The 19,068-nt window shown below is 65.8% G+C and overlaps 3 protein-coding genes across 3 annotated transcripts; 2 read left to right on the forward strand and 1 right to left on the reverse strand.

The window, feature by feature from the left end:
- Positions 1–1,380: 1,380 nt before the first annotated feature.
- On the forward strand, positions 1,381–5,917 carry EMIHUDRAFT_434239 (hypothetical protein). The gene is made up of 4 exons (XM_005784534.1): positions 1,381–1,423; positions 1,593–2,270; positions 2,373–2,427; positions 2,498–5,917. The coding sequence occupies exons 2-4, from the start codon at positions 1,601–1,603 to the stop codon at positions 5,646–5,648; spliced, it is 3,876 nt and encodes a 1,291-aa protein (XP_005784591.1). The 5' UTR covers positions 1,381–1,423; positions 1,593–1,600; the 3' UTR covers positions 5,649–5,917.
- Positions 5,918–7,485: 1,568 nt separating this feature from the next.
- EMIHUDRAFT_202783 (hypothetical protein) lies at positions 7,486–8,767 on the reverse strand (the record flags this gene model as incomplete). The annotated part of the gene is made up of 2 exons (XM_005784535.1): positions 7,486–8,556; positions 8,675–8,767. The coding sequence occupies 2 exons, from the start codon at positions 8,765–8,767 to the stop codon at positions 7,486–7,488; spliced, it is 1,164 nt and encodes a 387-aa protein (XP_005784592.1).
- Positions 8,768–9,281: 514 nt separating this feature from the next.
- Positions 9,282–18,878, forward strand: ACC-1 (acetyl-CoA carboxylase; the record flags this gene model as incomplete). Its single annotated transcript, XM_005784536.1, has 25 exons — positions 9,282–9,618; positions 9,681–9,842; positions 10,012–10,172; positions 10,540–10,924; positions 11,081–11,106; positions 11,182–11,219; positions 11,292–11,517; positions 11,869–11,973; positions 12,174–12,569; positions 12,642–12,694; positions 12,761–12,975; positions 13,045–13,202; positions 13,383–13,514; positions 13,909–14,028; positions 14,096–14,737; positions 14,819–15,048; positions 15,125–15,215; positions 15,282–16,943; positions 17,014–17,084; positions 17,159–17,366; positions 17,455–17,772; positions 17,892–18,005; positions 18,073–18,104; positions 18,175–18,238; positions 18,426–18,878. The coding sequence occupies 25 exons, from the start codon at positions 9,282–9,284 to the stop codon at positions 18,516–18,518; spliced, it is 6,039 nt and encodes a 2,012-aa protein (XP_005784593.1). The 3' UTR covers positions 18,519–18,878.
- Between the last annotated feature and the right edge of the window lie 190 nt (positions 18,879–19,068).

Consider the following 19,068-nt stretch of genomic DNA (forward strand, 5'->3'; position numbering starts at 1 on the left):
CCGACAGCGCCGGAGCCGGCGGCGAGGCCGTCGAGTCGAGCGACGGCAAAGCGGCCGTCGACCTGAGCGACGGCGGAGCAGCCGAGGGTCCCGGCAAGGCCGACAGCGCTGGAGCCGGCGGCGAGGCCGTCGAAACGAGCGACGGCAGAGCGGCCATCGACATGAGTGACGGCAAAGCAGCCGAGGGTCCCGGCAAGGCCGACAGCGCTGGAGCCGGCGGCGAGGCCATCGAGTCGAGCGACGGAAAAGTGGCCGTCGGCATGAGCGACGGCGAAGCAGCCGAAGGTCTCGGCGAGGCCGACAGCGCTGAAGCCGGCGGCGAGGCCATCGAGTCGAGCGACGGCAAAGTGGCCGTCGACCCGAGCGACGGCAAAGCAGCCGAGGGTCTCGGCGAGGCCGACAGCGCTGGAGCCGGCAGCGAGGCCGTCGAGTCGAGTGACGGCGAGAGAGCCGTCGACGAGCTGAGCGACGGCGAGAGAGCCGACAGCGGAGCCATCGGCGAAGCAGCCGACGGCGAGGCCACCGGCGAGGCCGTCTAGTCGAGCGACGGCGACAGAGCCATCGACGAGTCGAGCGACGGCGAGAAGGCCGATAGCAGAGTCAGCGAAGCAGCCGACGGCGAGGCCATCGGCGAGGCAGCAGCCGAGACTAGCGACGGCGGAGCAGCCACTGAGGGCTACACATGCTGGCGGTGTTGTGAAGCGTTCAAGGCCCCGATCGCAGTCCCCATTGGCCCAGTCCGCCGAGCACGATATTGCTCAGTGGCTGAGCCGACAGCAGAGGAGCCGTCGGCGAAAGAGCCAACAGCGCTGGAGCCGCTGGCAAGGCCGTCGAGTAACTCGATGGTGAAGCAGCTGTTGACATGAACGACAGCGAAGCAGCCATCGAGTCGAGCGACGGCGAGACAATTTGACAGCGGAGCCGTCGGCGAAGTGGCCGACAGCGCTGGAGCCGCCGGCGAGGCCGAAGGTCCCGGCAAGGCCGACAGCGCTGGAGCTGCCGTGAAGGCCCCCACCAGGCGCGTCGATGACTGTGACTGGTGTACAGTAACTGGTGACGGGAGGCGGGGGGCCGAGTAGGACGCCTCCGACGGTGAAGACGCAGCTAACATGCGAGGAGGCGTCGACTGACGCTGCAGTCGCAGTGAGAGCATGGGCGCCGGTGGAGATGCAGGTGCGGAGGCAAATGCTGGCGGGGAGCGAGATGCTGCGAGTAGGGGTCCCAGTTCCGAGAGCGACTCGTGGCACAATGTGCATTGCATGTGATCACTCAGCCCCGCCCGTAGGCCGCGCAATGGTTCGTACCCCTCCTCTTGAAAATCTCAAGTTTGTCCTCAAATCTCGGATCCTCGAGACCTCGGGAAGACGTCGGCCGCGGCAGGACGCGACCGAAGACCGCAGCACATCGCGTCACGCGTGTTTTCGTGCGTCGCACCACCGCTACGAAGAGCGCAGCAATAGCGCTACCCCGCGCGACACGACACGAGCTGTATTCATCCCGGAAAGTATCACGCTCCTCAATCCTCCTTCCTTCGGCGGCCTGCGCGAAAGCGACGACTCGCCACAACGTGACTCCCGCTCCCCTGTCTCCAGGAGCACTCATGATCGACTCCAAGATGATTGCAGCTGCTGTGATACTCCAACGCACCGCTCGCCTGCGACGGCGGCCAAAAGAGACCGCACTCGTTCGTGCGCAGACCGCAGTGATTCCACTTGAACGAAAGTTGGTCCCATTCCGTGGGCGTCCCTCAGCCGCTGTCACGGTTTTGATAGTGGGGATCGTCTCGCTCATGATCGGGCTCGATCTGCCGCGCATTTGGGGAGGAGCAACGGGGCCTATGGTCCATCTCACCGTCAAATCCGTGCACGCCGGGACTTCCTTGCCCATTGCTGCACCCATCGGCAGCAGCGTGTCCAACGTGCTCGAGATCATCCAGCGGGCGGGCGCAGGAGACCCCGATCTGCACACACTCGTCGGATCGGATGGGCGCAGGCTCGGCTCTCACAGCCGCGTCACGATGCCTGCTACAATGCATCTCGTCCTTCGTCCCGTGGCACCTGTGCCGCTTCCCTCCAACACCATCGCTACCCGCACAGAGGAGGGTGACCGTGTGCGCACCTTCGGCGAGCTTGGCACGCTGTATGCGCGTTGTGGCGGAATCATGGGCGTTGCGAGCTTCGTGGACCGCTGCATGGACAAGTGGATGGCCGACCCCACTCTCAACGCCAACGCCCGCGTCGTCAGCTGGCACGCTCGCTCGCAGCGTTGCGGTGCCGCCACATTATTCCTGCCACCGTCGCCCATCCTTCTGACGCATCCTTCTCCACACCACTTCGCCATCCTTCTGACACCCTTCTCCATCGTCGCCGCAGGATTCAAATTCCTGGTCACTCAACTCCTGGGCTACCTCACTGGCGGCCCGCAGCGGTGCGCCCCACACCACGACCCGCGCCGCCACCGCCTTTAGTCGTCCCACAGGCAAGTCGCTCCCCGCCAGGTACACAGGCAAGTCCATGGCCTTGGCGCACAAGCACCTCGCCATCACCGCGGGCGAGTGGGACGCCTTTATGGGCACCTTCTACGAGGTCACTGAGGAGTTCAACCTGCCCTCGTCCGACGTGGAGGACCTGCAGGCTGTGCTGCTCTCAATGCGCGACGACTGCGTCGCCGAGGGCACCGCCGCCGACGCTCACCCCGCCGGAGCGACCAAGACGGGCGGCTCCTTCTGGTTTGGCTCCGCCTCTCTGTACGAACGGCTCGGTGGTCTCTACCCGATCGCTCTCTTCGTGGACCGCCTCATTGACGCGCTGCTCGCCGATCCACGCGTGGCCATCCCCGTGGACGGGCAACGGCGTAATGAGGCCTCGATGAAGTACCTCTTCACGGAGGTGGTGTGCGCCATCGTTGGGGGCCCGGAGCTCGTCACCTCCCTCGCCTTCGCCGAGACCCGCCTGCTGCTTCCAGCCCGCCAGATGTTCTTTCTGCTGGAGGCCGCAAAGGATGCCTCCGACCACTTCCACTCGTCGAAGCTGCGAGCGGAGCTGCTGCAGGCACTCCACCAGGCCTCGGCCGACTATATCGTGGACCAGCGCACGACCTCGCCCCCCTCCCAGCGACACTCCGAGCGCGCCGTGAAGATCGAGGCGCTGAGCGCACTGGCAGGCGTGCCGCTCATCTACATCCCCAAGGGCGGCGTGGTCCGCATCACCTTCGACGCCTCGCCAGCGCAGCTCGAGCAGGTAGCAGCCGGCCTCGCCGACATGGGTCTGAAAACGGTCGACCGGACCAAGGTCAAGACGGCCTCCGACGCCGCCAATGGCAATCTGCTTTCCTCCGCCGTCATCGCGGCTCGCCACGCAGCCCCCGGAGCCTTCGTCGCCGCGCGGCGCCGCTGCTTTGGCGATCCGCGCACCCTGTACGGCCGCACCGGCGGTGTGTTTGGGCTGGCGACGCTGGCTGATGCGCTGATGGAGGCGTGGATGGCGGAGCCGACGCTCAACGCCAACACGCTGGTGACACGCTGGCACACCTCCCAGCAGCGCGCGGGGTTCAAGTTCCTCGTCACCCAGATCTTGGGCTACCTGTCCGGCGGACCGCAACGATACACTGGGCGGCCGATGGACGTCGCGCACAAGCACCTAGGCATCACCGCCGGCGAGTGGGACGCCTTCCTGGCGACCGCCAAGACCGTCCTCACGGCCGAGGCGGCGCTGACTCCGGAGCTGCGCGAGGAGCTGCTCGAGATCCTCACACCCTTCGCGCAGCAGGTGGTGTCGCCCGAGGGCGCGGAGCTACCTCCCGACCCTCAACTCAGCACCACCCACCCCGATGGCAACTCGCTCTTTGCGGAGGCGGGCGGCGTCTACCCGCTCGCCCGATTCGCCGACCTGCTGGTGGAGCGTGTCCTGGCTGACGAGCTGGTGCTACCGCTCTCCAAGCGCGCCGGCGGGAAGCTGAGCAGAGCCGGGCTCAAGTACCTTCTCACCGAGCTGCTCTGCAATGCAGCGGGTGGCGCGGAGATCGTCACCTCCAAGGGCTTTGACGACGCCAAGCTCGGGGTGAATGACTGGCGACGCTTCCTCTCGGCAGCGCGGGAGACGGCGGCACGCGTTTGGAACGACAAGCACGTGTCCGGGGCGGTGCTTGCCGAGCTAGAGGGGGCACAGGCCGAGCTCATCGTGGGGCTCGAGGCCTCCGACGGCGGCGGTGAGGGCGCGGCCGCGCGGCAGAAGATGAGAGAGGCCGGGTTCGGGCACGTGGAGATCACCGCGGCGCTGCAAAAGGCCAAGGGTGACGGCGTCGAGGCACTGGACCTACTGGTCCGCGGCTGGAAGCCGGTGCGCTCACAGACAGGAGGTGCCCAGGCCGGTGGCTGCCCATTCTCGAGGGGGGGTGGCGCAGGGGCCACAGCCTCTCCTCACCGCGGCGTCCCGGGCAGCGGCGCAAACCCCGGCGGAGCCAGGCGAGCCGGAGGGCGCGTACTTGGGAGCCCGCTGCAAGCACGTCTAGACTTGCTTCTGACCGAGGACACAGATCTGAGCTGTCCCATCACGCTGCTCCTGTTCCAACAGCCGGTGGTTGCGTCGGACGGCGGCATCTACGAGCGGGCCGCCGTTGCCAAGCTCACGCAACTTGGGGGGCTCAGTCCCATCACGCATCGCCCGCTCAGCCCCGAGCTCTCGCCAGCCGAGGATGTTAAGATGCGCGCCACGGCCTTCATGTCGGTAAGGGCGCTGGATCTGCTGCAGTTTGCTCAGGAGGCGCACACCGCCGATGCCTACGTGATGGCGGTGCAGGCCGCAGAGCGCGCCAAGGAGTACGTGGCGGCCCTAGACAGCGAGGACCGCGACCCCGCGCTCGTGCGAAAGCTGCGCGAGACCTGGCGGGCTCTAGGGCGATCGCCGCCGCCGGTCGACCAGCTAGATCCATATGAACGAGTCGCCGCAGTGCTAGACCGGCAGGTCGCGCAGGCTAAGGCCGAGGCCGAGGCGGCGGCCGAGGAGGCGGCGGCCGAGGAGGCGGCCTCGTCATTTCGGGCGCCGGTGCGCAAGTCCATCGTCTTCACCATCGACGCGTCCTACTCGATGAACCAACTCCTCGGGAGGAACCAAGGCGACCACCACCAGCTCACACGAATGGATAGCGCTCGAGCGAATCTGCTCATGATCCTGGACGAGCACATCGAAGATGGCGACACCATCAGCGTGATCACGTTTGCCGACGACGTGCGGACGGACGTGCCCGCGACCGTCGTGACGCCACACAACCGCCTGCGGCTGCGGGGGAAGGCGGAGCGGGCCTGCAGGGCGCGCGGAGCCACAGCCTTCTACGACTCGCTAGTGGCGTCCGCCAAGATGCTCGACCAGCACCCGACGATCGACGAGGGCGAGCCTCGATGGATCATTGCGCTGACTGACGGGGAGGACAATCGTTCGAAGAAGAGTGTCCACGAGACGGTTCGGGTTCTGAGGCGGAGCAAGTCGGCCCCCGATCTGCTCGTCGTCGGCGTGCAGCTTCACGAGAACACCAAGCCCTTCATGATGGCGCTCGCGGCTACGACGGACAACAGCAAGTTTATCGACGCAAGCGGCGGGATCGAGAGCCTCAACGACGCATTCGAGGAGGTGGCCGAGCTCATCGCAGAGTAGGGTAGCATGTAGACACAACCGCCATCTGCCGAGGGCCGTGGGGATGACGAGGTCTGTTACCTCACATGATACACTTGTTACTGCACGTGGCGTGCACCCCCCCGGCAGCAGCTAGGTGAACTGTGAAGGGTACGGTTCGCATTTGTTGCCTTAGTGCTTCGAGCGGAGAGTAGAGGGGCCGGAGGAGAGAGGAGCTCTCTTGAGCGTCATATCTCCGCCTCTAGTAGAGATGTCCGTTTTTTATTTTACAGCTTCTTACACCTACAGCTAAAAAAAAATGCGTTTTACCCTGCGAAAGACACTACGTACTCTCCCCCCCCCCGTCACTCGTCCCCCTTGGCGTGCCTCTCCCCCAGCTCTCGGTATCGCGTGCTGCACGAGGCTACCGTGGGCCCCGCCTGCGCGCTGGGGGTTCCCTGCCCTGTCGGGAAGCCTAGCTCTGAACCTGGGGTCGCTACCTAATGCGGGGCTCCTGGACGGGTGATGAAGTTCGCCTTGAATCTCTCGTCTCGCTTTCCCCCCGACTCGCGTCCGTCGGGGGTACTCCCTGCTTTGCTTACAGCTACGTATACAGATAGCTACGTATACAGATCTCTCTCCGTCGGCTCTCGCCCTTCTCCACACAGCGCGTGACTCGGCCCCCCCTTACGCTCCCCCACGCTGTGTCCCCACGGGCGCCTCAGTTCGGCCCTCCCAGGGGGGGAGGGGGGCAAGGGGGTGGGGGGGTCGGGGCGGTGGGGAGAAGTCTCGGTGAATGTCTAATCTTGCCTTTCAGACGCTGTCGTGAGCCGCCGAAAAAAGAAAACGGACAACCCACGGGAGGGATGGGAGGACGGCACGCCGCCACCACACAAGGGATTTTAAGGAGAGGGGTGTGGTGCGCTAGCCGTGGCCCACCCTTGGGCGTCCGCCTCTTCCTATCTCTCTTCGCAGTCTCGCGCCGATTCTCGCTGCAACCTTCATGCCACCTCGCAGTCGTCCCACTCTCGTCGTTCTCTCCCTTGTCGCTTCTTCCTCTGTCGCGTCGCTCTCCTCTGCCTCGTTCTGCGACGCCGCCGCCGCCTGCCGGTCCCTTGTTCTCGTGAGCCGCCGCTACTCGAATAACGGCATCTTGGAGCACTTGGAGTGCAGTTGGTAACCGCACATCCAGGGCCGGGGAGCTAAGACATGTTGACGACATTTCGCCGTGTTGGGTAATCTGGAAATGACATTTCGCCGTGTTGGGTGATCTGCGAGGCAAAAGGTCGCAGACGCCGGGTGATCTGAAAAACGCCGGGTGATCTGCGAGGCGAATCTCAAAATAAACCGGGTAATCAGAAATATATCCTTAATCGAGTGGCCTCCGGTTCGAGCTCGGCAAGTCGACCCTCTTATATTTTTCACACCAGCGGGCTCAATTTTGCTCTAGGTGTCTCCTACGGATTCGACGCACCCTCTTTCTTCGGCCGGTGCGTTGGTCGTTCTCGTCATGGGGCGGATCCCGATTTTTGCCAAGACCAACAAGAAATCACGACTCTCACAGAGATTTGGGCTCGGCAGCTTGTTGCGTTGAGTGATGAGGAGCGACACCGATGGCGATGCGCTCTCTCTCTCTCTCTCTCTCTCTCTCTCTCTCTCTCTCTCTCTCTCTCTCTCTCTCTCTCTCTCTCCCTCCCTCCCTCCCTCCCTCCCTCCCTCCCTCCCTCCCTCCCTCCCTCTCTCTCTCTCTCTCTCTCTCTCTCTCTCTCTCTCCCTTTCTCTTTCTCTCGCTCTCTCTCTCTCTCTCTCTCTCTCTCTCTCTCTCTCTCTCTCTCTCTCTCTCTCTCTCTCTGAGATTCCTCTTCCGCTATAGAGTTCATTACGCAGCACAAGACCGTTCCTCGCTCATGCACGATCGATTTGTGGCGTTCAACCCGTTGTGTTGGTTGAATCCGCTGAAGTGTGTCATGTTCATGCTCGTGTACTCGCCTTTCTTGGCACGTCCGAGCGCATCTCGCACTATCATCCGATTATGATCGCCCGCCACGCGAACTCTGTGACCTCCCTGGCCAATGTAGAGTCCTGGGGTGATGCTCGTGCCGTATGTGATGTTCATGCTCACGTTTGATTCCATGAAAGTGACGAATCCTCTCTTGAGTGCGCCCGGGCCAGTCGTCCTCGCGATGTACATGAACCGATTGACGCCGCCGGGGAAGCGCGAGTCGAGCACGTGACAGATCGCCGCCTTGAGCGCAGATTCCATGAGTGGCGATTGCGCTGTGGCTGCCATGAAGTACTGGGTCAGCGACCTCACACTTGCGTCGATGAAGAAGAGCGCATCGCTGTCGAGAGAGATCGACGCGTTGCTGAGCGTGCGCGGCTTGACGTCCATGTCAGCGTAGATGCCGCCGTATCGCCAGAGGGCCAGGTAACGCCACATGTCCGCCTTCATGGTCATGGAGTGGACGCACTGCACCACCGCATGGAGCAGCGGGAAGGCGTGCCACCGACGCGCCAAGAGGCTCTCCATCGCGGCGTCGTCATGGAAGCGGTAGGCCCAGCCCGGGAAGCGGTCCATCCAAGCTCGCATGACCTCGTGGAACTTCGCCGAGACGCAGCGGCTGCGGCCCGTCTGATGGATGATCTTCGGGATGCGCGAGGGAGGCTCGTTGACACGGCTCGATGGATCGGGAGACACGTCCGAGACGAACGCCAAGCCTGGCGGACACTGCGAAGCCTGCCCACCTGCCACTGAGGTGTCTTGCTTTGACTGCGTCTCTCTGCCGTAATGCCTGCCATTAGGAGTCTGCGGCTCGCGCGCGTACACATGGACGGGCTTAGCCAGCACCAGCCAGGTGAGCCAGGTGCACTGCACGTGCTGCTGGCTCATCTCGCGAGAGAGCAGCGCACGCCACGCACGCAGCCGGATGCGCTGCAGATCGTACAGGCCCTTTCACACTTGTCGTGGTGGTGTGAGATGCGGATGCTGAGAGTGCGCCGCGAATGAGTCACGGAGGCAGCGCACGTAGGCAGCGAGTGCTTGGTTTTCAATGCTGGGTATGCAGCACCGGCTTTTCGTAAGTTGACGAGAAGAGTACGGCCGTGTGGCCTCCGTCGGGCCGGCGGGCGAAGCCGGCGCGAAAGATTTTTTGGTGGTGCATAGCTGTTTCGAGTGTCCTTCCATCCCTCCCTGGGCGTGTCTGTTTTCTTTCTTTCTTTTTTCGAGTGTATGTAGCTCTTAGTAGGAGGACTGGTGGCATGTTTTGTTTTTTGGGTTCAGCAATGCAATTGTTAGGATTTAGTCCGGGTTAGCAAGAGCTCTCTCCTCTCTCTCTCTCTCTCTCTCTCTCTCTCTCTCTCTCTCTCTCTCTCTCTCTCTCTCTCTCTCTCTCTCTCTCTCTCTCTCTCTCTCTCTCTCTCTCTCTCTCTCTCTTCTCTCTCCTCTCTCTTCTCTCTCCTCTCTCTCCTCTCTTATTGGGGGGCAACCGGAGGGAAGAAAGAAAAGCGATCGGCCCACAGGGAGGGAGGACTTTTCCGCTGTTTTTTAACTCACACCCCCTCGAGAAAGAAGAAATCTGTGTCCTCAAGCACGAGCGGCCGATCCTCGCAGCGAAGGAACCCCAGGCTGAGATTCCAGGGCTGTGCCTCGCCGAGACCAACAGTCCGTCGGCCCGGATGACTGCCGCGGCGGAGTACGAGGCCTACGTCCGCGACGCGGGCGGCGAACGCTGCATCCGCTCGATCCTGGTCGCCAACAATGGCATGGCCGCGTCCAAGTTCATCATGTCGATCCGGAACTGGCTGTTCGAGCGGTTCGGTGACGCGAGCCTGATCCGCATCGTGTCGATGGCGACGTCGGAGGACATCCGCGCGAACGCGATGCACCTGCACCACGCCGACTCCTTTGTCGAGGTGCCGGCTGGCGCAAACTTCAACAACTACGCCAACGTCGAGGTGATCGTGCGGCTTGCGCGCGAGAACCGGGTGGATGCAGTCTGGCCAGGCGTGCTCGGTCTGCGCGCGTTGCGCTGCGGACTCGCGTGACGCGCACCCCTCTGCCCTCCCCGCCGCCAGGGTGGGGGCACGCGTCGGAGAACCCGGCGCTGCCGCAGGCCCTCGAGGCCAACGGCATCACCTTTGTCGGACCCACTGACAAGGCCATGTTCCTTCTCGGAGACAAGATCGCCTCGACAATAATCGCGGAGTCGGCCGGCGTGCCCTGCGTCTCGTGGTCTGGTGCGGAGCCTTCGCCGCCCGCCCGCGCCGCCCGCGCCCCTCGCCCGCACACGCCCTCACCCGGCCCAGAACGGACAAGGGAGGACAAGGGAGGCCCCTGCGCGGAGCAAGCGGCCTGCGCTTCCGCCGCCGAGCCCGCTGACGGCTGCGCTGGCTGCGCCTCGTGCAGGCACGGGTGTTCGGGTGGAGCCGGACGCCTCGGGGCACGTCACCGTGCCGGACGACAAGTTCGCCGAGGCGTGCGTCACCTCCGCCGAGCAAGCCGTCGAGGTTGCGGAGCGGGTCGGCTACCCAATCATGATCAAGGCGTCGGAGGGCGGAGGCGGGAAGGCGCGCCACGCACACCCCCGCCCTCCCCGTCTCCCCGTCTCCCACCTCCGCTTCCGCTTCCGCCCCCTCACCCTCCCTCTCCCTCCCTCTCCCTCTCCTCACTCTCCCTCTCCCTCGCCCCTCCTTCACTCTCCCTCGCCCCTCCCCCTCTCCCTCGCCCCTCCTCGCCCTCTCCCTCGCCCCTCCTCGCCCTCTCCTTCGCCCCTCCTCGCCCCTCCCTCGGCCGACTCTCGCCTCACCCTCCGCCTCCGCCTTCCACCCTCCGTCTACTCTCCTCGCCCTCCGCTCCTTCCGATCCGCCCACCGCCCGCCTCCGACCCGCCCTCTCCGCCTCGCCTGCCCTGACGCCTCGCCTGCCCTGTCTCAGGGCGTGCGGATGGCCACCAAGAAGGAGCAGATCGCGCCCATGTACCAGGCCGTCTGCGACGAGGTCAAGGGATCGCCCGTCTTCCTGATGCGGCTCTGCACCGGTGCGCGCCACATCGAGATCCAGCTGATGGCGGACAAGAAGGGCAACGTCGCCGTCCTCTCCGGCCGCGACTGCTCGATGCAGCGCCGCTTCCAGAAGATCGTCGAGGAGGGGCCGCCCCGCGCGGTTGCGCCGGAGACGCTCGACCAGATGGAGCGCGCGGCGGCCTCCCTCTGCCGGATGGTCAACTACACGCACGCGGGCACCGTCGAGTACCTCTTCATTCAGGAGACGCAGGAGTTTTACTTTCTCGAGCTCAACCCGCGCCTGCAGGCGGGCACACGTTGCAGCGGCACATTGCAGAGCGAGACGACTCTGCAGAGAGAGAGAGAGAGAGAGAGAGAGAGAGTCTGCTGCGACACACTGCCGAGGCACGCTCAGAGACGCACAGCAGAGACGCGCTGCAGAGACGCGCCGCAGGCGCTCCCTCCCGGTACAGAGCCGGCGGCAGATCCAGCCGGCGACGTTAGACGGCGCATCTCGGCTGATCTCGGCTGATCTCGACCGATCTCGCCGCAGGTCGAGCACCCCGTGACCGAGGGCATCACCGAGACCAACCTGCCGGCCCTGCAGCTCATGTGCGCAACCGGGGATGCCCTCTCTCTCTCCGGCCGAGCATGAGCCTCTTCACAGGCCGAGAGTGTGAGCAGGTGCGCGGCCGGCATGGACCTCTCCAAGCTGCCCGCGAGCGACGACATCAGCCGCTTCCTCTCGACGCCGGACAAGCCGTACGTCGACCCCTTCTCGAAGGTCAAGGGGCACGTCATCGCGACGCGCATCACGGCCGAGAACGCGGCCGACGGCTGGAAGCCGACCGTGGGCAAGATCGAGGAGCTCTCCTTCCAGTCGCTGCCGTCGGTGTGGGGCTACTTCTCAGTCCGCACTCCGGCAGAGGCGTGCGCCGCTCTTCTCGCACACACTTTTCCGCGCCCCGCCGCTGCGGACGGCGCCTCCCCTCACCCCGCGGGGCGTGCGGGGTGCTGGTCCACCAGTTCGCAGACTCTCTGCACCTTCCCTGCACCTTCCCTGCACCTTCCCTGCACCTTCCCTGCACCTTCCCTGCACCTTCCCTGCACCTTCCCTGCACCTTCCCTGCACCTTCCCTGCACCTTCCCTGCACCTTCCCTGCACCTTCCCTGCACCTTCCCTGCACCTTCCCTGCAGGTGCACCAGTTCGCGGACTCGCAGTTCGGGCACATCTTCGCGCACGGCAAGACGCGCGCAGAGGCGCAGCGCAAGATCATGCTCGCCGTGAAGCGCATCCGCTGCATCGGCGAGATCCACACCAACATCACTTCCGTCGAGGAGCGGCCGGCAGCTGGGGCCGGCAGGGTGTGAAAGGGCGGTCCCTTCACAGCGGCGCGGCCTGTGAGTAGGAGCTGGTCCGGACGGACGACTTCAAGAACGGCATGATCACCACCTCGTGGCTCGACGCCATCATCGCCAAGGCCTGACCGCCCTCGCCACCAGCTGGACGCCGCGCCTCGCCCTCCCTACGCCCTCCCGGACCTGTCCCCGGACCTGTCCTGTAGGAGACCGCCCTCGTCACGGTGCCAGCCTCGTCGGTCGCGATCTGCGGCGCGCTGCTCAAGGCGCACATCGCGATCTGCGCGACCGAGGCGAAGATCAAGAAGGAGTACCTCTGGCGCAACGCCTGCCCGCCGCCCGAGCTACTCGCGCAGCTGACGGAGCTCAAGGTCGAGTTCATCTGGAACAAGACCAAGTTCGAGTTCGAGGTGTACCGCCACTCGCCCGAGCTCTTCACCATCTCGGCGAACGGCTCGCTCGCCTCGGTCAAGCTCAAGCCGACGCCGGGCGGCAACCTCGTCGCCACCTACGGCAACCGCACCGACACCTTCCACTTCATGGAGGAGCCCGGCGACAAGATCCGGATGGTGCTCAACGGAGTGGTGGCGATGCTCGAGAAGGCGAGCTTCGCGGCCCCTCCGTCCTCGTCGCTGGGCCCGCGATCCCACTCGGGCCGTGCCTCCTCTCAATAGGAGAACGACCCCTCCGTCCTTGTCGCCCCGTACGGCGGCAAGCTGACGCGCTGGTGCGCCGAGGGCCGCGCCGGAGGGCCGTGTGAGCAGCGCCTCTTCACGGCGGCTGGTGTGAGCAGGTTCGCCGAGGACGGGTCGCACCTGACCAAGGGCGGCGCCTTCGCGGAGATGGAGGTCATGAAGATGCTCTTCGCGCTGCCGGCGGCGGAGGCGGGCACCATCACTCTGCTCAAGCCCGCGAACGTCTTTGTCGAGGCGGGCGAGCAGATCGCCAAGCTCGAGCTCGACGACCCGTCGCTGGTTGCGCGCGCCGTCCCCTTCAACGAGCCGCTCGGTGGCCCGCTCGCCGCCGCCGCGCCCCTGCTCGAGTCCCCGCGGGCTGAGATTGCGGCCTCCCCCGCAGGCGACCTCGAGCCGCCGCCGGAGATGCGCGAGGACAACATCGCGGTGCACCAGCAGGTGGCGTACCTGATCGCGCGCGCGCACCACATGCTCGGCGGCTTCGTCGACAACGAGGACGACGTGCTCAACAAGCTCTCCGAGCTGCTCCTCGACCAGCGCGTCATGTGGTCCGAGTATGACGAGCTCATGGCCGGGCCGGGCTCCAAGCTGCCAGAGAAGCCGCGCCAGGCGCTCTCCCAGCTGCTCACGCCCGCGCGGCGCGCGGCGGCGGACGGCGGAAACGGCTTTGGCGACACGGTCCTCGCCACCCTCGCCGCCTTCTCCGACACGCTCGACGAGGCGGCGGCGACCGCCTTCAAGAACGCGTCCGAGCCGGTGGCGGCGTTTGGCGAGAAGTACAAGAGCGGGATGCTCGACATGTCGACCTTCACGCTGACGGCGATCCTCGAGCACTTCCTCGAGGTGGAGCAGGTCTACCCCGACGACCGCTCCGAGATCGTCGGCGTCAAGCACCTCAACGAGTCCCTCTCGGACCCGGCGGCCGTGCTGCAGGCCATCCTCTCGCACCAGCAGCTCGACCGCAAGGCGCCGCCCCTCGTCACCCCGGCTGCACCCCGGCTGCACCTCGGCTGCGCCTCGGCTGCACGCCGGCTCACGCCGTCGGGCTCACCCCTGGCTGCGCCTCGGCTGCACCTCGGCTCACACCGCCGGGCTCACACTCCGGCTGCGCCTCGGCCAGGTGTCGCTGATCCTCAACGTGCTCGACTTCCTCGGCAACTTCACGTACATGAACTCCAAGGTCTTCGAGCTGCTCCGCCGCCTCTCGCAGCTCTCCTCCTCGAAGCACACCCGCGTGCAGCGCAAGGCGAAGCAGATCATCGCCAACTGCCGCGACAACATCGCCGAGCAGAACAAGGAGCTCGTGCTGCCCGTCCTCAAGAAGATGGCGGGCAACAGCATGGAGCCGCAGGCCGAGCTCGACACGGTCCGCGCCGCTCGCCGCTTCCCTCACGCTGCGAGGAGGCGCGCTTCACACCTCCACCTGTGAACAGGTCGACGGGCTCGCCGCTGAGCTCAAGCTGTGCCAGCCCAAGCTGCTCTCGATGATCTCCACCTCGGACAAGGCGCTCAAGCGCGCCATCATCCGCGCCTCGGTGATGCTCTGGTACCGGCAGGGCGGCATGTCCAACGTCTCCTTCAAGACGTACCTGCGCAAGGGCAAGGAGAAGTCGGCCGTGACGTGGGAGTACACGTCCGCGGCGGGCGAGCCGCGCTTCGGCATCCTGCTCACCTTCCAGACGATGGAGGACCTCGAGAACAACTTTGACGACCTCTGCAAGCTCGCCCTCGAGGAGAAGCGCACCGAGGAGGCGCCGAAGCTGCAGCGGCCCATGTCCCGCAACGCGTCCGCGCAGGCGCGCCAGGAGGCCCCCGCGCCGAGCCGCGGGGGGGCACAGCCTCTCCTCACAGCAGCTAGCTGTGAACAGGCGCTCAAGGAGCTCGCCGCCTCGCCGGGCACCAACGCGAGCGGCCGCTCCTCCGCAAAGGAGGTTTGCCTGCACGTGCTCGTCCTCGGCGAGTTCAAGCCGCTCGACGCGGCGACCAAGGCCAACCTGCCGCACAAGTCCTTCCGCCGCTCGTACGCGTACGCGGTGATGGACGAGACCAAGTCGAGCACTTCGTACCAGCGGTTCGTGCAGACGAAGGCGCTGCCTCCTCCGCCCGCGCAGGGGCGTGAGGCCCCTCCCTGCACCTGCTCGGAGCCTCCTCTCTAGGCGGGCTTCCTCCGCTCCTCGATGGTCGAGTCGGTCACCGTGATGCTTCCGCACTCGACCGCCACAGACAACCTCAACTACACCTCCATCTACAACTTCCCCGCCTTCCAGTCCTTCGACGAGCACAAGATCACGCGCCACATCCTGCCGCCCGAGGCCACTCTCCTCGAGCTCGGCCGCCTCTCCAACTTCAACGTCGAGCGCTGCTGGTTCCCCGACGCGCCGCACACGCGCGCGCACTCCCGCCGCCGGCCACTGCAGGCGGAGCCCGCGCATGTGACGCGTCTCGGAAGCCCCGTAATGCAGGCACGTGTACTACGCGTCGGCCAAGCAGCAGAAGCTCGACACGCGCCTCTTCGTGCGCACGCTGCACTCGCGCGCCCCGGCGGCCACCGAGGCCCCTCCGACGAGGGCCGCCCATATTCTCGCGGCCGCGGCGCCTCACCGCACGCTCTGTGAACAGGACGAGGCGGTCGAGTCGATCGCGACGCTCTGCGGGACCGAGATGGCGGTGACGCTGGCGACGCTCGAGCAAGCCATCGGCGACTCGCGCTACCAGATCACCGAGTCGAACCACATCTTCTTCCGCGCCACGTCGCCCCTCTGCATCGGCGCCGACGGCGTGATCAAGACGATCCGCTCCATCCTGCCGCAGTACCAGGCCGCCTTCTCCGCGCTGCGCGCCACCGAGCTCGAGCTCGTCCTCCCGCTGTGGGCGCCGTCGACGCCGAAGAGCGCCCTCGCCTCGACCGCGCCCACCATCGTCCGCATCATCTGCCGCCTCGGCCCCTCGATGACGATCGACGTCTACGAGGAGGTCTGCCGCGACGACGGCTCCCTCGGGCTGCGCCAGATGAGGCAGGCGGCGGGCGGCGCGCTCACGCCCTCGTCTGGGTCTCCGGTGGCGCTGGAGCCGTACGCGCTGCTCTCGGTCGTCGACCAGAAGCGGCTGCGCTGCCAGAAGCTGCTGACAACCTACTGCTACGACTTCATCCACCTCTTCGAGATCGCCGTCGGCGCGGCCTGGGAGAAGGCGTCGGCCGCCGACCCGTCCCTCTCGGCGCCGGCGGAGAAGGTTGTGGCGACGGAGCTGGTGCTCTCGCCCGACGGCTCGTGCGTCGTCCCGCTCGAGGCGCCGTGCAAGCCCGGCTCCAACAAGATCGGCATGATCGCGTGGGACGTGACGCTCTACACGCCCGAGTTCCCGGCGGGCCGCACGATCATCGTCATCGCGAACGACATCACCTTCATGCAGGGCACCTTCGGCCCCCTCGAGGACCTCGTCTTTGAGCGCGCCTCCCAGTTCGCGCGCGAGCTCGGCGTGCCGCGCATCTACATGGCCGCCAACGCGGGCGCGCGCTTCGGCCTGTCGGAGGCGGTCAAGAAGTGCTTCCGCGTGCAGTGGGTCGGAGGCGACGACCCGGCAAAGGGCATCGCCTACCTGTGGCTGACCGACAAGGACAGGGAGGCGCTCGGCGACGCGGTCGTGACGGAGCGCGTCGACGCGCCGCCGAGCGACGAGGACGAGGACGAGGCGGAGGAGCCGCCGGTCCGCTTCCACAACAAGATCACCGCCATCATCGGCAAGGAGGAGGAGGGTGGGCTCGGCGTCGAGTCGCTGCAGATGGCGGGCGCCATCGCGGCCGAGACGTCGATCGCCAACCGCGAGATCTTCACCCTCTCCTACTCGACCGCGCGCAACATCGGCATCGGCTCGTACGTCCTCCGACTCGGCCAGCGCGTGATCCAGCAGCGCGACGCGCCCATCATCCTGACCGGGTACATGGCGCTCAACAAGCTGCTCGGCACCACGGTCTACGAGTCCAACGGCCAGCTGGGCGGGCCCGAGGTGATGGGCGGCAACGGCGTCTCGCACCTCGTCGTCGACAACGACCTCGACGCCGTGCACCGGATCGTGCAGTGGATGTCCTTCATCCCGCACAAGGTTGGCGCGCCGCTGCCGATCATCAAGCCGGCGGACCCGATCGAGCGGTCCGTCGACTACCTGCCCGTCAAGGGCGTGCCGTACGACCCGCGCGAGCTGCTCACCGGCGGTGTGCAGGACGGCGTCTACCGCTCCGGCCTGCTCGACAAGGACTCCTTTGTAGAGACGCTCTCCGACTGGGCAACGAAGCGCGGCCACCGTCCCGCCTCTGCGGTGAGCAGCGCCTCATCACGCATCGAGGTGTGAACAGGCTAAGACGGTCATCGTCGGCCGCGGCCGCATCGGCGGCATGCCCCTCGGCGTCATTGTCACTGAGAACCGGCTCGCAGAGACGCGGGCCCACCCTGCGGAGCAAGGAAGGGCGAGGGCGAACGGGGCACTGTCGTGCGCGATAGGCTGGTCGAGAAGGACATCCTCGCCGACCCGGCGAACCTCGAGTCCAAGCCGCAGGTGCAGATGCAGGCGGGGCAGGTCTGGTTCCCCGATTCCGCCTACAAGACGGCGCAGGCCATCCAGGACTTCAACACCGGCGAGGGGCTGCCGCTGCTGGTGATGGCGAACTGGCGCGGCTTCTCGGGCGGACGCAAGGACATGTTTGAGGAGGCGCGCGCTTGGCCGAGATCGGACGAGATGCAGAGGCCCGCGGAGGGGCCGTCGTCGTCCACCCGCCCCCCTCCCCCGCTGCTGTCAGGTGCTCAAGTTTGGCTCCTTCATCGTCGACCAGCTCACGCAGTTCCGCCAGCCCATCTCGGTCTACATCCCGCCCTTCTCCGAGATCCGCGGCGGCGCGTGGGTGGTCATCGACTCAAAGATCAACCCCGCCTTCATGGAGATGTACGCCTCCGAGACGGCGCGCGGCGGCGTGCTCGAGCCGCCCGGCATCGCCGAGATCAAGTTCCGCAAGCCGGACGTCATCAAGACGATGACGCGGATCGACAAGCAGCTCCAGTGGATGTCGATGAATGAGGCCACCGGCGTCGTCCGCGCCGAGGACATCGAGACGCGCAAGGCGCGCAGCCGCCGCCTACCAGCGCCCGCACCCGAGACCGCCCGAGATACCCGAGACCGCCCAGACCGCCCGGGCCCACCCCAGAGCGCCCGAGATCACGCGAGACCACCCGAGACCAGGCGGAGCTGCTCGCCTACTACCAGCCGCTCGGCGAGACGATCGCCGACCTGCACGACCGGCCCGAGCGCATGCTCGCCAAGGGCGTCATCCGCAGCATCGTGCCGTGGGCCAAGGCGCGCTCCGCCTTCTACTGGAGGATCCTAACCCTAACCCTAACCCTAACCCTAACCCTAACCCTAGGCGCGCTCCTTCTTCTACTGGAGGATCCGCCGGCGCGTGCGCGAGGAGGAGCTCGTCAAGGCGGTGTGAACAGCGTCTCTTCACACACCCCGCTGTGAATAGGCGCGTGCGCGAGGAGGAGCTCGTCAAGGCGCTGATGGCGGCGGCCTCTCTCTCACACGACGAGGCGCGCGAGAGTCGCTGAGAGTCGCCGAGAGAGTCGCGATGAGTCGCCGAGGGTTGGCGAGGGTTGGCCGAGGGTTGGCCGAGGGTTGGCCGAAGGTTGGCCGAGATGAGCCCGCGTGTCGCAGAGCCACGCAGCGCAGCCTCGGCCGTGAACGGCGCCTCTCCAGACACCGTCCGGTGGCGAGCAGGCGCTCGCGCAGCTCCACGAGAAGCTCCCGGCAGACGTGTGCGCCGACGACCGCCGCTGCTGCGAGGTGCTCACTTCCGCGGAGGCGGACTGAGCGCGCTGTTGCGGCAGCCCCTTCCCGCCGCGGCGACGCCCCTGCCCGCCGCGCCCGCTTCTCCCCCTCGCGGCGCGGATCGGCGCTATCCCCTCCTCCCCTCCTACCCCTGCCCCTCTCTTTCGTTGTTCTTTGTTCTCCCCTCTCCATGTGCGACGGCGCGCGACCCACCGCGCCGGTGCATTCCCGCATCCCATGCCATGACCCCGATTCGTGCTGTTGTGCCGGGGGCGGCCGCGGGCTAGACGCGTCGCTGCTCCCCGTTTCCCGTCGACCCTGCGATCATCTCCGGAGTCACGCGTGAGTCTGTGCGCGGATATTTGAAGGGTGCTGTATAAATGTTTTAACGCTCTACCTTCGACGGGCACACCATTTTTTCAGTGGTACCGTGTAAGTACTTTTTTTTACCATTTTAGCTTACACTGGGAGAAAAGGGAGAGGGGGTTATGTGTTCTCTCTCTCTCACTCTCTCAGTGTATGTAGCTCTTACGTACCATTCCCGGAGGATGCCTGCTGACGGACGGGGTTTGTTTGCGATGAGAAAGAAGCG

The sequence above is a fragment of the Emiliania huxleyi genome (assembly GCF_000372725.1).
Source record: "Emiliania huxleyi CCMP1516 chromosome Unknown EMIHUscaffold_17, whole genome shotgun sequence".
NCBI lineage: Eukaryota > Haptophyta > Isochrysidales > Noelaerhabdaceae > Emiliania > Emiliania huxleyi.

Bases quoted from the DNA above. Each gene is read 5' to 3' on its own strand.
- EMIHUDRAFT_434239 (XM_005784534.1), top strand. From the start codon at position 1,601: ATGATCGACTCCAAGATGATTGCAGCTGCTGTGATACTCCAACGCACC. The intron at 2,271-2,372 runs GTGCCGCCACAT...TCGTCGCCGCAG, and splicing joins CGCTCGCTCGCAGCGTTGCG to GATTCAAATTCCTGGTCACT. The intron at 2,428-2,497 runs GTGCGCCCCACA...GCTCCCCGCCAG, and splicing joins CTCACTGGCGGCCCGCAGCG to GTACACAGGCAAGTCCATGG.